The sequence below is a fragment of the Pleuronectes platessa genome, chromosome 1, assembly GCF_947347685.1.
Source record: "Pleuronectes platessa chromosome 1, fPlePla1.1, whole genome shotgun sequence".
NCBI lineage: Eukaryota > Metazoa > Chordata > Actinopteri > Pleuronectiformes > Pleuronectidae > Pleuronectes > Pleuronectes platessa.
In genome coordinates this window covers 3,636,346-3,659,454 of record NC_070626.1, presented here as the reverse complement: position 1 = coordinate 3,659,454, position 23,109 = coordinate 3,636,346, and the positions used below count along the sequence as shown (strand labels likewise).

Below are 23,109 nucleotides of genomic sequence, written 5' to 3'. Positions count from 1 at the left end.
ATTCTAATGAATATCAGTTAAAGACTGGATTGAATCAATATATATAATCTACATTTTGTGTGCATTTTATTCATAAAAAGCATTTTGTTGTACCATCCATTAATCTATAGTAGCAGTCCATGTAAAGAAATAAATAATAAATAACATCTTTCCTCTTAAATGTGATTTAAGCAATTTATTTTGTTAACACAGCTATAATAGATGTTTTTTATCACAGTGTGTATGATGTGTTTGACAGTAAGACTCGTTAACTGCCTGAAAACTTGAATTTTCCTTAGGGGTTGGCAAAGCAGTGCAGACCAGAAAACAATCTCATTGATTATCCTCTTTTTTTATTTCCTCTTCCTTGCCTACTTGGCTAAAATGCTTCTAATTAGCATAGAAAAGTGGATGGAATCGGTTTCACTTGTGTATGTGCAACTTGTGTTTGTCTGGCATTTTATTATAACCAAAAATAAATAATCCCAAACATCTCCCGCACACCCTCTCTCCCTCAGGTGCCTGTGGCCAGCGTCAGCAGTGGAGTCCATGAGGCAGGCAAGAACATCGACAAGACGGAGGCTCTGTTCTCCCAAGAGAGAGACCCACGCTTTGCTGAGATGTACACCGGCATCTCTGGCTGTACGACAAACACACATAGAAATAAGCAAACATCAGCCTCATACACATGGTTGCTTTTTGCATTGCACTTCTTTTAATCACGAGTGATCTCTTCCCTGTTATTTTTATCATGCTGATGCGGCTGTGTGTGTATGTGTGTGTACAGCGGGCGATAAGAAAATGATGGTTCCCTCCTCCACAGCTGGAGGACAGCAGCTCTACTCCCAGGGCTCTCCTTTTCAGCAGGGACACTCTGGCAAAAGCTTCAGGTACATGCCAGTAAAATATGATAGCAGCATGTCTCTCTGGACAAAAGTGTAGCCTGACGATTAATAATTCACAATATTTTTGGGGGGATCTCTGTCTATGTGTGTAATATTTTTTTGTGCCCACAGTTCATCTGTGATCCACGTCCCTGGTGTGAATGATATCCAGCCATCAGGTTCATCCAATCAGAATCTAGCTCAGATATCTAGGCAGCTCAATCCAGGCCAGGTTGCCTGGTCAGGCAACAGACCCCCCTTCTCGGGACAGGTAATACACACATACACGCACACACTTACACACACACACGCACACACACACACACACACACACAAATACTTGCACAAAAAGTATCTGTTGCTGAAGTGAAAGCATCTAAAGTAAAGTTAGCAATCTCGACAGTTGCCAAACTCATGTAACCAAGACATGGGCGCGTGTGTTCTGTAAAGTTATTGCATGCTAATATTTATACTAAATAACAATTACAAACTAAATGCAGCTTTCACTTAATTAAGATAATGGTATAAAAAGTCCTGTAGGAAGGTTCAAACATATATTCTGCACATGCAAAAGAAAGGTTTAAATAAGTACTCATTCTTTGTTTTCAGGAAACTTGGTTAAATAACTTTCATACACTGACATGTTTAGTTACACCTCTAATATTCGTTATCTGTGCTCTCCAGTCCAGTAAAGCCCAGTCCAGTCCATTTGGCATTGGTTCTGGCCACAGCTACCAGACCGACCCGGCCTCCTACAGTCCTCTGTCATCACCAGCCACTTCCTCTCCTAGTGGCAACGCTTACTCAGGACTGACAAACCGCAGCACAGCATTTGGTGAGCTCTTGTCTTCTTCTTTATCCTCATTTATTGCTCTGTGATCTGTTGTGTTGTACAACCTGTGTTGCTGTGGAGTTCCGGACACTGGTTTGTTGTTCTGTGTGTGTGTCTCTGTCTGCAAATCCAATATGAATATAGGGATTGAGTAACAAGATTGATATTGACACATACCTACCTCACTGTTAAAATATCTTGCAAGGTGGGGCTTGGCAGTGACATTAAAACAATGTGACTATAGTAGTAGTGTTAAGTCACCAGTAATGCAGTGGCCTCTTTCAGACCAAATATTAAGGCATTTTTTGGAGCACCTTTAAAGGGATAGTTCACTGAAAAATGAATAGTCACTCATTATGTACTCGCCACTATGCCAATGGAGGGGTGGATGAAGTGTTAAGTCTATAAATACTTCTGGAGTCTCAGGGGTAAACAGTGTTGTAGCATCCAATACAATTGAACTCAATGGGGACTCCCTCTACAGACATTATAATACAACAGAAAAACCTAACGTACCTCCATCCTGCTCCTGTGGTGTCATCCAATTGTCCACAAGCCCTGACATTCATATTCTACTTGAAACAAGGTCATTTACACCTTGTTTTAAGACTAAAAGTCCACAGGAAGTGGATTAGCTAGCGCCATATCCGTGAATGCCCCTCGTAGGAAGATGTCCAAGGACATTTTGGCTAAATTTCATGGAAATAGGCTAACACAGCAACATAATTGTAATGGATTTGTAATGGTTTTGTTTTTATATAGCGCTTTTCTAGTCTTGATGACCACTCAAAGCGCTTTACAGTACAGTTTTACAATCACCCATTCACACACACATTCATACAGTGCATCTATTCGCAGCACTTTGTTATTCTATTGGGGGGCCATTCAGGGTTCAGCATCTTGCCCAAGGACACTTCGGCATGCAGATGGGTCAGACTGGGGATCAAACTGCCGACCTTCAGGTTGGAGGACGACCACTCTATCCCTCAGCCACAGCCTCCCCGCATGGACATGGCTCTAGAGCTGGATGGACTAATTTGCCCCTGAAAAGTCAGGGAATCATTGCTGTCTGGTTTCAGTTAACTGTGAGTTTATATCCACAGGGTGCAAGATTGCTGTGTGTCTGAAAACTGTTGTCAGCTGCAACTTAACTCCTGAAATTTTTGCGGGGCATCTAACCGGAAACGTATTAAAACCGACATTTATAACCTCTTAATCTTGCTCATATCATTTTTGGTTAATACTTTCCTCCCTCCACACTCTCCCACTGACCTGTGCTCACTTTACACCTTAACAATGAACACCAACACTAATCAGAAGTTACTTGGACATGTACAGATCTTGGAAGTTTAAAAAATCCTAGAGGAAATATCTAATCCTAGTCATATCACCCGGCCCTGGTGAAAAGGGATTCACTGCTGTTGTTAGTGTAGCGGTCTACCTGCAAGAGCTGTTGTGTTGGTTCTTTCATCATCACTTTTGATGAAGTCTCAAGTTAACCTGCATGTCTCTGGACCTGATTTTCCTGGATTATCCCATGAAGACATGGGGTGAGAGATTAAACTCACTCAAGGCTACAACTGGCAGGTTTACACCCAGACCCTCATTGCTGGAAAGTGTCAGTAACCACTGCTTCACACCCACTGTGGTGTCAATGTAACAGTGCTCACTCATAGCCTGTAGGCTGTCTCTCTTATTGCAAGTCGCTTTGGACAAAAGCGTAATTCAAATGTAATGAAATGTGTGGTGTTTTAAACGATGTTGCTCTAAGATGAATGCTATTTTGTTTCCTTGTATGCCAGTCAATTATGTATATGTGGGAAGTGACCTGGACCTAAACTTATCAGAATGCATTTTACATTATATAACAATGTGGCAAAAATAATAATCACCTAAGATCCCACTGAAATAATGATATTCAATAAGGTCTGTTGTTTTTCTACTTTCAATTGTGGATATAGATGAGCAAACATCTGGCAACATCTAAACAATTAAGCAATTAAAACCATAAAACATACATTGTGAGGCAGCAAAAGAAAAAGGGTAGTGAGATGAAGCTGTTTAAAGAAAGGATTTAATCTTGTTGTTGAAGCCTGTGCCAGTTGGAAACCACTAAAGAGTGAAGTAGTCACAGTGCTTCCCCTAGACAGGTCAGCTTCTCAGACGTGTTTGTCATAAACTAACTAGTTGTATGTGTATTTGGTGTAAGATCTGGGGAGCTATAGTAGTACAGCCCAGTCAGTGAGGGTTTTCTTGCCAATATAAAGTCAAGTCACTCCCCCATGAACTTCACAAGTAGATGTAAAAAAGTAAGATATAACCATAGAATTGTTTCTATTATCATCTCTAAAAATGAAGGTGGCATGCTAGCAGAGGCCTTTTCCTCTGGACCACAGTGATCAACCACTGACCGACTGACCAAAATATTAAATTTCCCAGACCACTGGCCTGACTGAAAGCTGGACTGTTGAACACTGACTTTGGAACTAGTGTGTGTTGAGACAGTGATGGCTCATTAACCAGCTGCTTAGGAGTCTCTGTGTTTGTTGTCCACTTAGCTGTGGGAATAAAGCATGTTGATGGCCTTTTAATGGAAACGCACATTAGCCAAATGATTTATCTGTCTCTCTCTCCCTAAGCATACACTGTACAATTTTAAGCCAATATCTGCCCCGATTTCTGAGAATTGTACGACTCCTGAAAGAGTCAAATGACTTTTAGCGTTGTTGTGCTTTTTTGCCTTGCAGTGTACAGGGGGGAATGAGCAGAAATGTATTGCCTCTGACCATCGGAACGTTTGTAATTTATAAGCAATGAAAACACAGGGCTCTATCCTTGTGTGCCACAGCGCAGCTCTAAAGCTTATAGTTAGAGCCGGTCCAGGCTTGTCTTTGACCTGCTCTTAGTTATGCTGCTATAGGTCTAGAATGTCGGGGGACACATGACACACAGAGCTTCTTTTCCCACTTTCTCCTTCCTTATCAGATCTAAGTAATTAATATCTCATCAATACATGTTACTGACTTGACTTCTTCTCCGGAGTCCCTTTGCCTTATGTGGATCCTGTATGGCGGATTCTGTATCGTGCTAGCTGATCGTGATAATAATGGCGGATCCTTTTACGTGTTGGCATCTGATAATGGTGGTGGACCAGTGGATCCTGATGGCGGCAGTAGACAATGACTGTGGACTACAGTGGCATCCGATCTTGATGGTGGATCATGCTTGGCGTGGCTGCTGACCACAGACTATGATAAAAACAAGACTGCTTGATATACAATAATTCTCCTCAGATACTCGACCATTACTGACAATAATCAGTTCATTGGCTTCTGTTAGTCTACAAAGTGTTTATTCTAATCAATGCTGCAAATTCCCTTATCTTGCTGATTTTCTCCATTACACGTGGCATCTATTGCACCTCTGCTCGTCCTGAGAGAGGGATCCCTCACATGTGGCTCTCTGAGGTTTCTACGTCCTTTTTACCCTGTTAATAGGGTTTTTTAGTACATCACATGGTAGACAATTTACTTGTACAGTATAAGTTGGAATTTAATAACGGTATTTCTAAAATCGTACAATGTATGCCAACCTTAAGGCGGTTTTATGTATCATATTTTTGCTCACTCGTTTTCCTCTGCCTGTCAGGCCATTATGAAGGATGAAGTCAGTTGCAGCCAGCGCTGTTCGTTCACTCTGTTGTTGCATAGGTTTTCCGCCTTCACTCACGTTTAATAAGCTGTTGTTTTTCCTTATCTTCTCTGCTTTCCACTTCATGTATACACAACCAATCCTCCTCTGTGTTGGTGAATGACTTTTTCATCTGGATCTCCTCTCTTTATCCCAAGCTCAGCCTCTTGCATGTATCTGCGTGGAGATGAGTATTTAGTTTTTTACTGGGAAACATTGCAAGGGGAGGCCGACACAGTGTATATTTGTGTGCGCAGGTCTGTTCATTCACATAGTGCGTGTAGCTGCTGTATGAGCAGAAGACAGCTTTAAGAACAACAATTGAAGCTGACACTGCTGATATTATCAGGTAGTGTTGATGTTGAGAGAGAGTTATTGTTAATATGCTTTCTTTAACACATTCAAAACCAGCTTTAATTATACATTTTCACATATACAAGTAATTTATCAAATGTTAGATAGGTGCCCTGTTTTAACATGCAGCTAATAAAAAAGCGACATCTCCTCTAGGAAATGTCCTGATCATTTTTTTTCTACTGTGGCCCCTGATCCAGTCCTGAAACCTCTATTATTGGGTATCTGTCGGTACTGACTCAAATCTGTCACATACTTTAAAACAGCGACAGAGGCTTTGCATATTTGATTAAATATGGATCTGGCACGCTAACATAACAGGTGTAGCCACTTAACTTGGCAACCTGTATTTCTCCCCAAATAACTTAATTTGCTGAAGGCCCTGGTTCAGAACTATGAAGCTGATCAGCTTCAATAATTTATGTTATATGAATGAAGTTCTCATTGGAGAATGAAGGAGAGAAGGCTTGTTGAATTACTGACACTCTTGTAGGGTGATGCTACCGTAGAGTGGGAGAACATCTGTCACACACAATAATGTTGTTCTTAGAATCCTTGTATTTTGCCACCTGGACATCAGAATAGTCACTCAGTGCTGCAGTATTTCACTGTTATTTTAAGGCACATTATCAAGATAATGATATGCACCTAGATTGGCAGGTATGCAATGTGCTTAGAGTCGACAGGACTCATCTGATTGGCCAAATATATTTATGCAGAGTGTGAATGCGTGGCACATGGAACACATATATCTAAATTCAAGCAGTCTTTTGTGACTTTTGCTTGTTGATATCGCGATGATGATAAATTTCCGATATATCATCCAGCCCTAATTTGGACACATATTAAAGGGCACATATTATGCCCATTTTACCACAGTTGATATTGTTCCTTGGGGTCTTAATGAAATGTCTTTAACATATTTTGGTCAAAATACCCCAAGGATCATTTAAAACAGCACCCTTTTTACCCTGTCTAAAACAGCCCTCCTCAGATTGACCTGTTTTGAGTGTTAGACAACTTTTGAAGTGGCTTTGGCAGAGCTGTGCGCTCTACTGACTTTATTTAAACTCAACCAAGGACTGATATCAGTGCTAAGAGCACATGAAACATCTGATATTTTCAACTAGAGGCCAAAGGTGAAGACTCCTCCATCCACCTGATGTGCACCATGGGTATTATGAAGGGCACGATAGCAACAGCAACAAGTGTTAGAACGTTACATATGAGATGAAGAGCAAAGAAAGCCTGTGGGCGTTCTGCAGCTGGCACCGCATGAAAGAAGTGTCATCATTCTCAGAGAGGGATTTATCTAATGGTCGTGTCAGAATGGAAACAACTGCCAGTGCATCTGTCAACATGGGAGAGAAACTTCTAGATTTCCCACCTGTGTTTCATCTGTTTATCTTGGAAGATGTGAACAGAGACAGTTTAATAGAGCTAAAAAATCATCAGACTACCAGATGCTCAACCTCTGTCAATCCTCACTTTATGAATTGGCAATGGTTTGTTGCTGTTGTGTACATTTTAATGAGATATTATGATTAACACCAGCAGCAAACAACATCGATGTGTCAAAACAGCACCATGGAAATCTGAAGAAACATTCAAATCCAGGATGTTAATTAACCAGTAATGAGTCTAATTAATGTTAATTGCTGTTACAAATACACTACAATTAGTTAGGTTGTCTGTGTCATGTCTTTTCTTTTTTCAATGATAACATTACGTCTTGAATAACAATATTAGATGCTTTCTAAATGACTTCAATCAGTCAAAAAAAAAAATTGATTAATTTAGTTATAATCAGCTAATTGTTTGTCGCTAATTGAGATGATTTTAATTATTTTACCTCTTTTGTTGTTTTTAAAAACAGGCAAGTGAAAGAGAAGCTTGCCCCAAAATTAAGAAATTAACAAGGGGCAGAGCAGCACAGCATCAGTCAGCTGACAATGGTCTTGTAAATATAGAGAGGAGGATACAGCAACACAGACTAGATTAACTAAACATCTTTAATTCAATAGAGAAGGGACAGTTTTATTTAAAAAAAGAAGTGAAACAATATTAATGAGCTGTCGATGAGGGAGTAGTGGTCATGATAACAACAGTTATATGGATGGGAAGATAAAGATGGTCGACCTGTCTCATACTCTACACAAAAGTAATGCAAAATGTTTGTATTCAGATTCAAGAGGTTGCCTGTAGTAAATGATGAGATGGTATTATAACCATGTGTGTGTGCGTGTGCATGTGTGTGTGTCTCCAGATGTGTCAGGAGAAAGCAGTCAGAGTGGAGCCCAGTTCCAGGGTCGTCCGAGCGAGGTCTGGTCCCAGTGGCAGAACCAGCATCACTCCCAGCAGCCGGGGGAACAGCACACACACCCCAACCCAAGCCAGACAGAAGTCTTCCAGGTAACACACAACTCCGATACACACTCTGCTACTCTTGGACTGTGCTGCAACGTGTTTCCACAGCATGTCCGACTGCTGGCTGCTGACCAGTGTACACAGAATGCGATATGTCTGATAAGATCTGCATGTCCTGAGCAAACCCCTGACCTCTGACCCCCCCTCTCTATGTCTCTGCAGGACATGTTACCGATGGCTGGAGATCCCACACAGGGAACAGCCAACTACAACATTGAGGACTTTGCTGACCTCGGCATGTTCCCACCCTTCTCTGAGTAACCAGCCCCCCTTCTCTCTGTTTCTCTCTCTCTTTCTATCACTCCCCCTCTCAGAACTAGACTAAGTTTGCATTCATCGCTCATGTTCTGTCTCGTTTTTTCTACCACCATCGGTCAAAGGTTCAGCAACACTCCCATTTTCCCAGTTTTTATGAAATTTCATCAGTTCAAGTCCAGTGAAGAAGCTTCAGTTGAACAAAGGTCAGCAACAAACTGGCCAAGATAAATGAAAAAGAAAGTTTAGGTCACCAAACAGTGTGGATTTCATAGAAAACAGACATTTTCCTGCAGCAGTGGGGGAAAAACCAAGGCTTTAAATTTGATACAAAGCAGTTTGTACAGGTGTTGGTGACTTACAAACCAGTGTGTGTGAAGTCTGTTACTGCAGCCTCTGGTACATAGAAAGGACAATGCTGATCTAGGAGGTAGTTCTGCATATTTCTATCAGAATGGTTAGAAAAAGAAAAGGAAAACAAATGAAGACGGACTTAGCTTTATCCTACAACATCATAATGACATGAAATATTGAATTATTATTATTGATAAGAACAGAAGCAAACAGATGCTTCACATGATGAAGAGCAGCACCGTCTCCAGGTCATGGAGCTGGTTTGATGAAGGGGACAGAGGATGAAACTAAAACTAAAAAGTTAGTGGTGAAACTGTATTTTTCTGAACAATGTTTCATCTCCATTGCAGAAAGAACATCATGAGTGTGTTCGTCTGCTGGAGATTATATTTAATTAAAAAACATTCCCATGATCTATCCTGTAAAAAAAAAAAAAAGACGCATTGTTTTTGTTCGATGCTTTAATTTAAAAAATGGAGGTGTTGTAAAACATTTGACCCGCAGTGTATCTTAGTGGGTCACACACACGGGTGATGTGCAACACACTGAATGTCTGGGTGCACTTGTCATTTCACACACACAGTCCACAGCGTTTACCCCTCCCTGAGGCCTACAGTATGTATCTGGGAAAATACACATACCTCATCGCTGTTAGGAGGAGCACTGCGGTCAGATGGAAGGAACAAGAGTGAGCATCAGTCTATCAGCTGTTCGTCTGTCGTCACAGGGATGGACATTGTCTCGAGCCTTTCTAACAAGCAGTTGAACTCTGTAGCTCTCGGCAGTCAGCAGCACAACCAGAGGAGGACAGTCAACAGGTCACAGCTGGAAGTGTGGAGTATTGTCAAGATTATACACTTCCTCTCCTTTAGATCCGATAAGAGGTTTCAATAAAACTCCATGTCCCCCAGACATCATTTCTTTCAGCTGTTTATGTCGGCTCCACGCAGGTGACCACTATTTATGACTGTGCAGACAACATATTTTCCAGATGGAATAATGATATCTGAGGAAAAAACTCTGTCATGTAGAAATACACAGGGTGACTATTTAATGAAGTAATATTGCTCCCGAGCTGCTGCATTAGATTGACTTTTAATGTGAAGCAGAAAATTCGCAATTGTTTCTGGTCAAATGAAATATCTGCAATAAATCTGGCCTGATAATCATTTCTGATTTAATATTTCACTCGTGCAGCTGACGGGTAACAGCATCCACATGTCGAAGTGTAAATGGGCTAAAGTTACACCATGTTGATTCATCATTACTTATCTAAGGAGGAATTTAGGTCTGTGCTTTTTCAGTGAAGGTTCTCAAATGTTTGAGAGTTGTTGCTCAACTGGGATTGAGAGCATTACCGCCTGTTTTAAGCAGTTTACATGTCCAGTGTCAGCCCAGACAGGGTGTCATTTACCTCACACTACAATAGGACCCATACACTAGTAGGAGACTAGTTACCCCCTGGTAAAACCTGCAGTGACTGTAGAGAGCATCAGTGGACAACAATAGGGATGTCAAAGACGAGAAGTAAAATGTCTGAGCGCTGAAGACATTCACCTCCATCTGCCTGGTGCCGCCTCTCAAGCATCATCACTGACTCTGCCAAACAGCAGCAGGTGAGGAGATGCTGCTGCACTCCACCTGCTGCTGACCTCACTCTCTCCGTCAACCTTATGATGTAAACTATATGTAGTGATGTCCAGATGCGAGCACCGAAGGATTCTATGTATACATGAAACGAAAAAGAATAAAATAAACTCATTGCAGACAGTTATTAAGCAAAGGCTTAAAGTGCACTTCATGAAGCTAACTGCTAATCTCACCAGCCTGCTTTATAAGGGAAAAACCGCCATACCGTCCAAGCAAATCGCAGTATTTACTAGTGTATTTGGTGTTCTTCAGCTCTCGCTACTTGACTTAATTACTTTATAATCTTTTCAACTATTAAGAGACTGAATAATACTTTCTAGCAGGGGAGCTTTTACATGATAGATTGTATAATGTCCCTGACAGACGGATGGAGAAGCGCAAACAGACGTCGAATCATTTTGCTAAAGATCTCAAATTGATGTTTTCTTTTTGTAAATAATGTGATTTTTATGTCGACTCGTGTTACTTTCACACAGTACATGTTCTTTTGTGTAGGTTTTAATGATATTGTGTGCAATGTGACTACATATTTAACTATTGGTATTTAGTTAGTCTGTTCATTGTACATTGAGTTCTAGACCTGTACAAATGGTGTAAATGTGACCCATTATTTTTGTGTAACAAATTGTGATTGTGACAATAAATTCTTATTGGTTACGTGGCTTCTGTTCAACGTCTTACTCTTCCATTGTTCATACACTACATTCAGAACAAATCTTTTATTTTTAGGTATAAAGCTTAAATCAGGTTGTCCCATAGAACATTGTGTTTTGGAGTTTTTAGTAGTTAATTAGATTCTCACAGGCAATAACGTAAAATGATGATGATAATAATAATATTGGATATAATTTACTTGAGTTTTTCTACCTGTGACAATATTAACTTGCTGATAATGACTAATGTTCAGTTATGTTAACTGAGCCAATCGCATACATCAAAGTCTCTTAGTACAACTGCATATTTGAACTTAAGTATTTTCACACAGAATCCAGATGTGAACATAACACTGACACACAATCACTTTTCAAGTTGATATGTTGAACTACATATCAAGGACTTATGAAGCAACATTATTATTCATTTGAAAAAAAGGTTTACGAAAGTCCAGTGCTCGCTCTCTTTTAGTTCTGTGTTTGGTCTCCACCTCCTGTGGGAAATATCTGGCTTTTCAGTAGCTAAATGCTCCATCGAGTTTGCCAGATGCTCTCTGATTGTGCCTGTCTGCTGTTTGGCCACATGCACAGCCTTTTCACTGACAACTACTCAGACACAACAGTGAGCTGCAAGTCATTATGAAGCTCCAAAAAGCCGAGCAGAGCTGCGGCTCTATTTCTGAATGTGAAATTACTCATTAATGCTGATCCTGTAGATACGTTTGTCAGGCTGTAAACAATCTTTGCAGTTACGTTAACTTTGTGATCTCTGAGGTCTAATCACTGAGTCACGTGCACTGACAGACAATTGATTGGATTGGGCTCAGTGATGTCACTCAGCATCATCAGTGCTCATAGGAAAAAAACATATTCCAATGAGTCCAGACCTAAACTCAACCTCATCTGTCACTTCAAGACAACGGACAAAGATTTCCTGTCTTCTGTATTATCACAACATTTCATTCTTACATTACTGCCACTATTAATGATGAATGAACGTGGATACCTCCAGATGATTTCATAATTTTTACCAATGACAAATGGTCTCAGAGGAGGAATCTACAGGGCTAAAGCACAATCCCATCCTTTCTTCAGTGATGGGAGGTAAAGTCGTTGGGACCAAACAGCGAGCTGGAGGAGAAACATTCTGTCCATCCCAAATGAAATGTTGAACTGTAATTTGGGAAGAATGTGAAAACAGCTTGACAACATCTTCCTGTTTGTTTTGTTTAGGAGGTTTCTGTCCGTCACACACTGTACTAACATTCTCAATAACTGCTGTTCAATTGTGACAGAGTCAAAGTGACTTGTTCCGTCAGCAGGATACACGCGCTGTAAACATGTGAACTCAAGTGATTAGTGACATGTCTGCACATGCTTCAAGGAGACAGATACAGTGAATGGGTATATGTATGGTGCCTATGAGGTGCTGCCTCCTGCTCAGCTAATTAAAAGGAGTAATCAATTACGCAACAAAACTGTCAATTCGAACCACACTCCATTACAGCCTTAGGTGTCTGTGATATTCAGAAGGTCTGGAGACAAATGTCTGAATATCATATCTGTTATTTTTTTTAACCTGTCCATCAATGAGGCATTGCATCTATACAGTAGCTTTTAGTGGCACCACTTCACATTGAGGCCTGGGAATAACAACGTTATGAGGGATAATCTCTTGGTAGCACTATGGTAATTGTAGTGTTCACCACTCCATTCCTCACTCTGGATTGTCAGACCTGTGAACAGATCCTGGACAGATGCTGTGGTCCGAGTGCTGCTGCAGCTTCACCACCTAGGATGGAAGAGGAGTTGTCGGCCGTCATAAATCTACAAATTGTACATTAATACAAACATACTTAACCACAGAAATATTAATATTTTTTTTAATTGGGTTCTAAGTCAGGTGTTACTAGTGCTGGTTGTTTTCTGTCTTTCTCTCAGCCATGCTCCACTGGCCCTCTTGGGTTGTTGAGCCTGTTTCACCTGTGATCACTTTTACTGTCACCGTCTACTGCTCCTATAACCAAATCCACCACAATGGTGCCATGGAGTCCTGGAAACCTGCACATCACTGCAGCCTGATGAGAAATGACCTCACTGCAAGAGTCTGTTGTTTGCGGAAGATTTAGATTCGTATTTGAGTTATGAACATATCGGTGTTGTTGTTATTTTGTTGCATAAATGTCCATTAATATGCACTAAGTGATGAGGAAATGTTTTCATATCCTCAACTATCAGGATCAAACACAAGCAGTGAATTGGGCTCCATTTATTGCAGTAAGTCAGGACGGCTGTTGCATGGTAGAGAATGGGTTGTCTCTAACCAGTCGGTGGTTCGATCCCAGTCTACCCCATGCTGACATGTCCTTGGGCTAGAAAATGAACCCAAAATTGCCCCTGACAGCTGTGCTTTTCTCATAGAGGACTGTTCCTGTAACATCCTGACTCTGTAATTTTGTGAAAATATAACATATAGGACCCATACACTACATATATATCCTCTACATGTGCTGTAGCATTTCACAATCCCACTCATCCTATATCAGCTGCACATATGCCGTGAAAACTTTTCTAAAGCCTGTCAAGTATCAGTGGAATGCCAAAGCTCAGATCTGTTTTTCTTCTTCTCATAAACATAAAGTGGCAGCTCTTGGCATCTCTCCTGCTTGGCACTTTAATACCTTTCTTCAGCTTCGACTCATGAACAAACTGGTAGGTGATTTGAAGAGAAATAGTTTCCCACATTCCTTCCTGACATGACATGCACTCCGATTAGCCTCTTAAATTCCCCTCTGACATTTGCTAAGCTCTGCAGCATTTGTGATGGACTGGAGGGGAAGGGAGGGTGGAACATTTCATTCTCACGATGTCTTCGTTCTTCATTTACATGCTGCCTTCGTTTTGCTCCACACCATGTCTCCTGACTGATTGTCATTAGATGATAAGTGCAGAAGATGGTGCTTATTTGAACAAAATCCCAACTCAAGTGTTGTAAATAGCCTCCGAATGGCATCTGGTGTCTTTACAGAGCTTCACCTCAGGGCCTGAAACCATCACCGAGACACTCTGCTGTGCCGTGCATGTCGGAGGGTGTGTGTGGTTCTGTGCGATAGTGTTTGATTTGCATAAGCCACTGAGATGTTGTGGAGTGTGTGCATGTGTGTGTGTGTGCACTGTGGTTGGCAGAGCGTAGCTGCATGCTCGTCTGCAGTCAATGTGTCTCCTCACTGACAGGTCTATCTTAAATCATGCAGCTGAGAATCTCCTCCAAACACACTGACAGCAGCATTCAAACCACACAGAGAAACACAACCCACTGTGCCCATCAACACTGCTGCCTGTTTACCTGCAGTTACACACGCAACACAACTTTTTTTATTTTCCACCTATGCAGCTCAGTCTTGTATTCATAATCCCACTGTTCTGTCAGCGCTCTGTGTTCACAAGGCATCAGGAGAGTCTGGCAGAACGAAACGGTGCCACAGCCCAGCACAGAGTGCAGGTCCCCTGGAACCACGGCAGGTAAAGTTTATAAATAATATCACTATCAACAAGGAACACCGAAAGGCGGCTGACTTCACCTAATCTCACCTCAAAACCCTGGTGACCAAAAATAATAATACATTTTTATTTGGTAAATGGTAAATGGTCTGTATTCATTGTCAAATTTAGGTGTAGGCAATTTGCGGTTCAGTGTCTTGCCCAAGAAAAAAGAGGGATCGCATTGGCTGACTAACTTTAGAGACAAGCCATCAAATCTATGTTGTCAATTGCATCAAAGCTGGTCTAAGAACAGGTTTTTTGTTGAAGGGTTAAAACACCTGAGTGGAATTTATCAAATATAGTATTAGTTTTCATAAAAACAGAAACAATAGAAGTCCTCAGAGGCAAATTAGCTTTTTTTCCATCTGTGAAAACAGGGGATTTTTTTTAAATTATAATAATCTTTATGTGTTCATTTTTGGTTCAGGTAAGTTTTTCCTCCATGCGCTCCAAACACAACACATATATAATTTTTGTCAACAACTTATGTAAAATGTCTGTAATGTCTTTCATTTAGTTATACATTTATGTTGATATGTGAAAGCTTTAGGAAGTCTAATATAGTATAATATAAAGAAGGTTGCATAAAAAAGCAGGAAGTTGTAGTGCTGTCAGCTTGTAGACTGAAGCATTCACAAGACAGCATCAGTTGCCTCTCTTTCCCTCCCTCTCTTTTGCAAATTGACCAAAACAAGAAGGTCTGAGGGCCGAAGGCTTCTGAGAGGAAAGCAACAAGAACTCACCTGGCTACGTTCGTTGTGACTTCTGCTTTAAAAATCCGGGACTCTCGTCAGTCTCATTATAATGTGACTCTCTGTTGATGGTTTGCACGGATGACACACCACCTCAGACACTAGATGAGGCAGAGCAGACCAGCCATGTGCGTCGGTACTTCATCCACTTCCTCATCACTGCTGCAGTATGTGCGTGTGTGACTCTGGGTTTCCACCATGTTGCTGATGGTTGCTGTGCTTTTCTGAACTCTGGAACGTGTTATTCTACCTGTCATAAGCAAAAGCTCAATAACATTCCATGGTCATCATATTGGTATTTGCTGAGTTGTGTTATTGTAGGTTGTTGAACAGTGCTCTGCTTACAGCACTGAGATTATTTATAGAAGCAGTTCAGTTTAATCAGTTCAGCCGAGAGCCTGGAAATATCTTTTGTTTGTTGGTGCCAAGTAGTTGTCGGTCTATTCACCCCTAATTGTCAATGGAATTTCAAGGGATTACACAATGCCACAAGAAAGCACTTGTAAAGACTAAAGCTAGATTTGTTGTTCTGCCTTAAGATGTATGCAGTACCCATGGCAGCTGCACATGCTGACTGAGCGTGACATGCACCATGTTTAAAAAACATAGCCAAATGTACTGCTACAGAAAAACCATACAATATGGGGGATTGTTTTCTTCAGGTTTCTGATGCTGGTGGAGGCTATTCAGACAACACGTGTCAGCGTGATACTGATATACCATTATATTACATTACATTTCATTTGGCTGACGCTTTTATCCAAAGCAACTTACAATAAGTGCATTCAACCCCGAGGGTAGAAACCAAGAACAACAAGAATCAAGAAAGTACAATTTCTTCAAAATAAAGCAAAACTACAAAGTGCTATAAGTAAGTGCCATTTAAGTGCTGCTAAATTGTTAGTTTCAAAAATTGTTATTCAAGATATAGTCGGAAGAGGTAAGTTTTTTTCCAGTTTTCTGCGGAAGATGTATAAACTTTGTGATGTCCGGATGTCGATGTGGAGCTCATTCCACCATTTAGGAGCCAGGACAGCAAACAGTTGTGATTTTGATGAGTGTTTAGCTCGCAGTGAGGGAACAACGAGCCGATTGGCCGAAGCAGAGCGGAGTGAACGAGCTGGGGTGTAACGTTTGACCTGTCCTGGATGTAGACTGGACCTGATCCGTTCACAGCACGGTAGGCAAGTTCTAATGTTTTGAACCGGATGCAGCCACTGGTAGCCAGTGAAGGGAGCGGAGGAGCGGAGTAGTGTGAGTGAATTTAGGTTGGTTAAAAACCAGTCGAGGTGCTGCATTCTGAATGAGCTGCAAAGGTCGGATGGCAGTAGCAGGTAGACCTGCCAGGAGGGAGTTACAGTAGTCTAGGCGTGAGATATACAATGTGTCTTATCAAGAGCTAACTATTTGCAAATGTATTTGTCCCCCTAAAAAATGTGTTATACTGTTTTCTATTTCCACTACAATTAGAGTCCGGCTTTGTTATTTCTTTTATTTAGTTCTTTGTTTGTATGTGTGTGTGAGAGAGTTTTTTTCTGTGTGAAAAAAAGCTTTCTGAGATCAGTTATAACTTTCTAAGTGCACCCTTCCCCGGGTAGTACAATTCAGAAGGACAGTGTGGAAGTTGACCAGGTGACGGGGCTCTCACCACAGCAGCCAGAGACAAACCATTCAGGTTTTAGCATGTTTTATTAACTCAAAACACATACAAGGACAAACATAAATAAACTTCCACCTAAAGGGACTAGCTCAGCACTAGTGTTTCTCCTGTGTTCGTCGGCCCTGAGTGTCCCTGTGTGTCTCAGTGTTCCGTGAGGCAGCTCAGTCGCTGCCCTTTAAGCGTGAGGACCAATCAGCTACCAGCTCTCACTTGTTCTGAATGATCCTCTGTGGTGCAGGGGAAGCTGCTCTCCCAGCCCCATCACCTCCACAGACAGTGCTAACTCACATTGACTGTGTTTAACTCATCCAAACTATACCAATGGCAAGAGCTCATCCTAAAACACTTGTGACGAAACAATATTTTGTAGGGTTTATTCTGAAAGGGTCTTTTGTTAATCGGATGCCATTTTGTTTTGCATGTGTTTGGAGAGTTGACACCAGCACCTTCACTCATCATCAGCACCCTCCTCTCTCTCTAACCAGGGCTGCACATGTTGTAACGGAGCGAACCGGCTCCCAGTGTAATTACTCAATTAGCAGTTACAGTTAATGCCTAATAGCCTACTCAGTTTAATATGCTGGTTAAAGATAATGATGCTCATCTTGTTATCACATTTACACTTAAAGTGGCAGCATGACAACATTCATCTTGACCGTTAACATTAGCATTACGTTTTCATGCCAATATCAAAGATGACACATAATGTCTCTCAACAGAGCCTCCTCTCAACAACATGTTTTAGATTTTTTTAATGAATGCTCTCGGTTTGTTTGTTGATGTCGTTTGTACGAAAATGTATTTAAGCTGCTTACGAAGTCTGGAACAAGATCTTTAAACCCTAAAGTTAGAGTAATGCTACGTTCACACCAAATGCGATGCAAACCCACACTCACAAACAAGTCAATGCTGTTGCTTCTGATGAAAACATGCAAATAGATGCATGTTTCGCTAGTCTGGAACCAATCAATGTCTCCAAAGTCAATCAGCTTTTGAGAATGAAACTCCCTGCACTCCTGGCACTGATCCAAACTAGCAGGCCATCAGTCCGGTCACTGCTCAGCCTCAGGTAGTGCAGGATACATCCAGATGAAGCTCCTGGAGAAGACAGTTGTGTGTGCGCTTTAGGACCCACACACAATAGCTTCTCCACAGCAGGGATAACTTAGCAGCTGTTCTCACTTCAGCCAGTACTTTTCCTCTCATACATTCCGGAGGGGAACAGGCAAATATTTGTGGGTTGTATTTAGTCAAATAGCTCGGGCAAGTGGCGTGAGGAGACAAATGATCCTGCCGCGTGAGTCGTGAGAATAAATAATTTACTTCACATTTCCAGAAAAACACGCCATTATTCTTTTTATTTTTTTGTTCTTTATATTCTTTAGTCTTTGTGCTCATTTCAGATGAGATGAGATAAATAATCCTTGTATGATGTTTTCAGGGGCTGTCCTGGCGTCTCCTGCCTGCATTTCTAGGAAGTGGTTCAGGAGGTGTCCTCATCGTGGCTAAACTGCCTCAACTGGCTCCTTTTATCACAAAGGAGGTCACTCACCAAACCCAGTGAGTGAGGTCCGGAATTGGAGATCAGTAATTGAGTCCTGTACAATGCCTGTTTAACTGTCTCTCAAGCTTACAATCCAGTTGTCCACCATTCTTCCCCACATCAAGCTTTGTTTTTGTTAGGAGTCCCCGATTGGAAATCAGATCTTAAAACACTCCTGCTCCTTTCCAGAACCAGATCTAAGAAGAAAAAAAGCACAATCAGTCTCAGGTTCAAGTTCAAGTAAACTTCAGTAAGTAGGAAAAGGAAATGTGCAAAAACATGCAACATAACATAACTGCAGAACCTAGTCTGCCATGCTTTGTTTTGATCCTGTCTCTGTTCTTCTGTCTTTTCAAATCCAGTCACTCCCACAAGCCTCCACACTCACCTGCATCCCAATCCCTCATTAGTCCCTCTATGTATTTACACCGGTTCAGTTGCGTTCACTCTCTGCCAGATTGCCTCGTGTCTTTCTGTCTAGCTTTCCAGCATTCTGTTCCTGTGATTCTTTTTCATCTCTGAAGTTAAGTTTATCTACTTCTTCTGCACTTGAGTTTGGGTTTAAGTCTGCCTCCAGTCGTCACAACAACATACAACATGAAAACAGAACAAAACTTTGAAGATGGTTGAAGGTTATATCTAATAGTGATGAAGATGCTTGTATGTATTCATAGTAAAAAGGAGCCATGATTAGCGGAATAAATAACAAATACTTAACATAACTTAATAGAACAAAACAGTGGTAAGGTAAGAAGTCACCCTCATATGGTTACAGTGAGCATGCAGTGGTTCACACACAATGTAGTTTTTGCCATAAGAGTTTTTTTTTTTTTTTTTTTAGGCCTGCTGCATGTTATCTTCTTATAGTCAGATGATTAAATAAACCATCCACAAGACTCAAGAGGTTTTATTAACTCTTCACATTACAAAGGCTAAAGAAAACACCAGGTTACCTGTTACAGCAGAGATGAGACACCAGTTGTCTTGCTCTGTCCTTTGATAGGCCTTCCAATCATAACCTACTCACGATTGGTGAACACGTCTAGTGTGGCAGAAAAGAACATGCACACACACACACACACACACACACACACACACACACTGAGGGAGTCTGATTGTTGTGATCCTCCATTGTTAACAAAAGCTGCTGAGTGCTGAGCTACAATTTATGAAAAGCTGCTTTGATGGCATCATCAGGCTAACTTGGCTTTTATCTTATTATGCTAATACAGGAGGCTGTGGTTATCGCAGTTAAAGCTGATTTACTCTCACATTTAGCCTGACACAGGGGATTGTCTGGCTGTGGAGCAGAGAGACAGCAGGGTTTCCTATCACACAGCTGCCTTATGATGCAGGTAAACAGCACAACAAATGTCACTGAAAAACAAACAATAAATGAACAAAACTTAAGAGAAGAAAGATACAAGTCAGGTGAAGGGATTGGACGGGAGGGTCACCAGTTGAACAATGCGCAATAGAAAACCTTCACCTGTTCCTTCTACTACTGAGAGGGCTTCTTAGAAAGTCAGACTTGTCTTTTTAGGCTCATCAGCTGTCTAGAGACTTCATGCAGAATTCATAGATTGTTTACCTCCTCCACTTTTATCTCAACCAGATGGCAGATGTTGGCAGACATGGCCACCATTTCTTTTTTTTCTATTGAGTGACATTTTGATTCAAATGGGCAGTACTAGGCTACTCCTAAAGACCTGTAAACGAAGGTGCAGCACTTTCTCTGTCATACATCACTCAGACACTTCCAGCACAGTCGACCTGCTCTACCTCCTGAGCCACAGCCGTCCAATAGAGCATTTTCTTGTTGGTGAAAGGATGAAGGATTTGTTCTGGATTTTTGTCAATCACTAAAATGTGATTAGGAGGCATTGTGTTGGGACAAACATATGTACATATATAAAATTATATTTTATAAAATGAAAGATTTGAAGGAAAATTTACTTTGATGGCTTTTGTGGATTCACAGTCAAGAGTTACATTTACATATTTGTATCACATGAACCTGGCCTTCGTACATGTGTTCATCCAGCTGGACTGTGAGGAATCCTTGAGCTGGGACATGCTCACTCAGGACTGCTGGGAATATACCTCCAGAATTAATATATGTATGTGTTATATATTGATTGTTCATGTGTGAGGCTCCAGAAGGTCTCTTTATTTTAGGCTTTATCCCATCTGATAGTTTCTTATTTGCTTGTCTACTTGAAACGCACAAGCTTTTTGAATATCAAATATAATAAACTGCATGTTAGAGATACTTCAACCATTTATTTCTATCCAAATGATTTCATTCTAGCTCTTCATTCATAGTTTATCAGAATTACAGCATTCATCAGAGTTGGTTTTCACTTTCAGTATATTTCCCCTGTATCCATTGCAGCCATGTATTAATATTCATTCCAATCTGAAAGTGTAGTTGTTTTGTAATATGAACTGTAATATGAATTTCATGTGATCTGTCCACCGTTTAGGAAGAGGGCTTGCTTTTTGTTAATTTTACGATTTGGTGTAGTATATAAGAGAACCAGCTTGGCCAGTGTCATTCTTTCCTTTTTCGACGTGTGTCCGACTACTTGAACACATGTTCATAGCCCACTCAACCAAGCACACATCACACTGCTGACTTACTGATTTCAAAATGTTTTGTTCAAAATCAATGTTGTCCTGTGCATCTCACTGAATAACCGAGGGCAATGTGTTCCATTTATTTAGCAGCTAGAGTGACTGATCACACAAAAACCATGTGAATTTAATATCTACATTACATTTAAAGTTATGGATGTAATGAAAAAATTGCTCACGAAATTATGCAAAGACATGTACATTGATGGATTATGTGCTTAAATGTAAATGTGTTAAGGCGAAAGAATGCATAATTTATCACAAAGGGCAAATGACAAATATATTTATTTATAAAAAAAAAAAAATCAAAATCCTATTAGAGGAACTACAAACTACCAACTACAAACCCCCCCAGGGATGCTCACATCAGCCAAAGCATTGGGGCCAACTGCATGACCAGCAACCATGTCTGTCAATTTCTGCAGAAGCTGAGTACTGCGCCCCGATAAGGAGTCTATAAGAATCACCTACACACACTATTTTAATACAAAATGTACAAGTTAACAAGCCCTCCCAAACTTCATAAACCATTACAATACATACATAGACAGTGGTATGTCTAATTTTGGCTCATATAACAACATTAAGAGGGACTCCATCATAGCTGCCCATAAGAAAAGAAAAATAATGGGAGACAGAAAAGACAGCTGGTTGCTTGGTCGAATATTCTTGCAGCATTTAAAAACTGAAACAAGCATTCAAAGTGCCTCAGCTGTCAACCATCTGTCCAATGTGTCTGAATTCAACTCATTAAGAGGAACTGTCTCTGATCATTATCATTATCAGAATCAGAATTCTTTTAATTGCCAAGTATATTTACACATACAGGAATTGTCTTGGTGTGGTTGGTGCATTTGACATAAAACAGCAATCGGACATAAAACAACAATATATACAGTAAGAACAATAAGTTATGGGCACTTGCGGTGCTGAGGTGCAGTTATTGGTTTCGGGATAGTGCCAATAATATATCAATTATGTGCGGGGGGAGGGGGGGCAGAGTCAGTACGATGCAGGGGGTTTGTTTGTGAGCCCCACTGCTATGGGGAAAAAACTGTTCAGGTGTTGCAAGGTTTTGGTCATGATAGCCCGGAACCTTTTGCCGGATGGGAGTCCCTGGAATCGGTGGTGACCGGGAACGGAAGGACCAACTATTAGCATGCCTGCTCTCTTACTGGTCCTGGAGTGGAACAGGTCTAGGAGAGCTGGCAGGTTGCAGCCGATGACCTTCTCAGCTGACCGAATGATCCGCTGCAGTCTGCCCTTGTCCTTGGCAGTGGAGGCAGCGAACCAGACGGTGCGTGAGGTTGGACTCAATGATGGCTGTGTAAAACTCAACCATCACTTCACGCGGCATGTTGAATATCTTCAGTTGCCACAGGAAGATCCTCCTCTGCAGGGCCTTCTTGTTGGTGGAGGTGATGTTCTCTGCCCTCCTCAGGTCCTCAGGTATAGCTTAATATAAACATCAATTGGATTAATTCACTGTTCTGTTACCTTGCTTTTTCTCAAAGCAATTTACTAGCTTGTTTTGAAAAGTGCAATAGAAAATAATATATACTTATTATATATTTAATAAAATGTAATAACCTATTTAAAAATGTTGCACTTAAAATAATAAATTTCAGTTTTCACTGAAGAAGAAAAGAACTGGTATTGTGATAAACAATTTAGACTGCAACCTATCAAACTAATATTATAATAAAGTGAGGCTATAAAATGTATTCGTATTGACCAAATAGAGTGACTTTCATATTAAGTCACTTTTTACTATTTAACACCAGTTCTCACCAATGTGGAAGATCTCTTCTGACTTTTACGATGCATCATGATGGAGAAGAAGAAGCAATACATTAAAGAACCCTTTTGCCTTCAATTAAAGTTATACAATGAGGG

At 40.8% G+C, this 23,109-nt stretch overlaps 1 protein-coding gene and 1 long non-coding RNA gene across 4 annotated transcripts in view; one reads left to right on the top strand and one right to left on the bottom strand.

The window, feature by feature from the left end:
• arnt2 (aryl-hydrocarbon receptor nuclear translocator 2) overlaps positions 1-9,604 on the top strand; it is a 53,179-nt gene extending 43,575 nt beyond the window's left edge. For both annotated transcript variants that reach the window (XM_053422124.1, XM_053422118.1), the window contains exons 14-19: positions 498-621; positions 767-869; positions 996-1,134; positions 1,548-1,698; positions 8,006-8,151; positions 8,329-9,604. In XM_053422124.1, coding sequence (XP_053278099.1) covers positions 498-621; positions 767-869; positions 996-1,134; positions 1,548-1,698; positions 8,006-8,151; positions 8,329-8,427 — 762 coding nt within the window. In that variant the 3' untranslated portion in view covers positions 8,428-9,604. The remainder of the gene's footprint in view (positions 1-497; positions 622-766; positions 870-995; positions 1,135-1,547; positions 1,699-8,005; positions 8,152-8,328) is intronic.
• On the bottom strand, positions 161-15,490 carry LOC128439784 (uncharacterized). Of its 2 annotated transcripts, XR_008338441.1 has the most exons (4): positions 15,365-15,490; positions 12,815-12,870; positions 5,425-5,562; positions 161-619 (listed from the first exon to the last, which is right to left on the bottom strand). It is a non-coding gene; the product is annotated as an uncharacterized LOC128439784 (long non-coding RNA). The 2 variants fall into 2 exon arrangements; XR_008338442.1 differs by lacking the exon at positions 5,425-5,562.
• Positions 15,491-23,109: the final 7,619 nt, after the last annotated feature.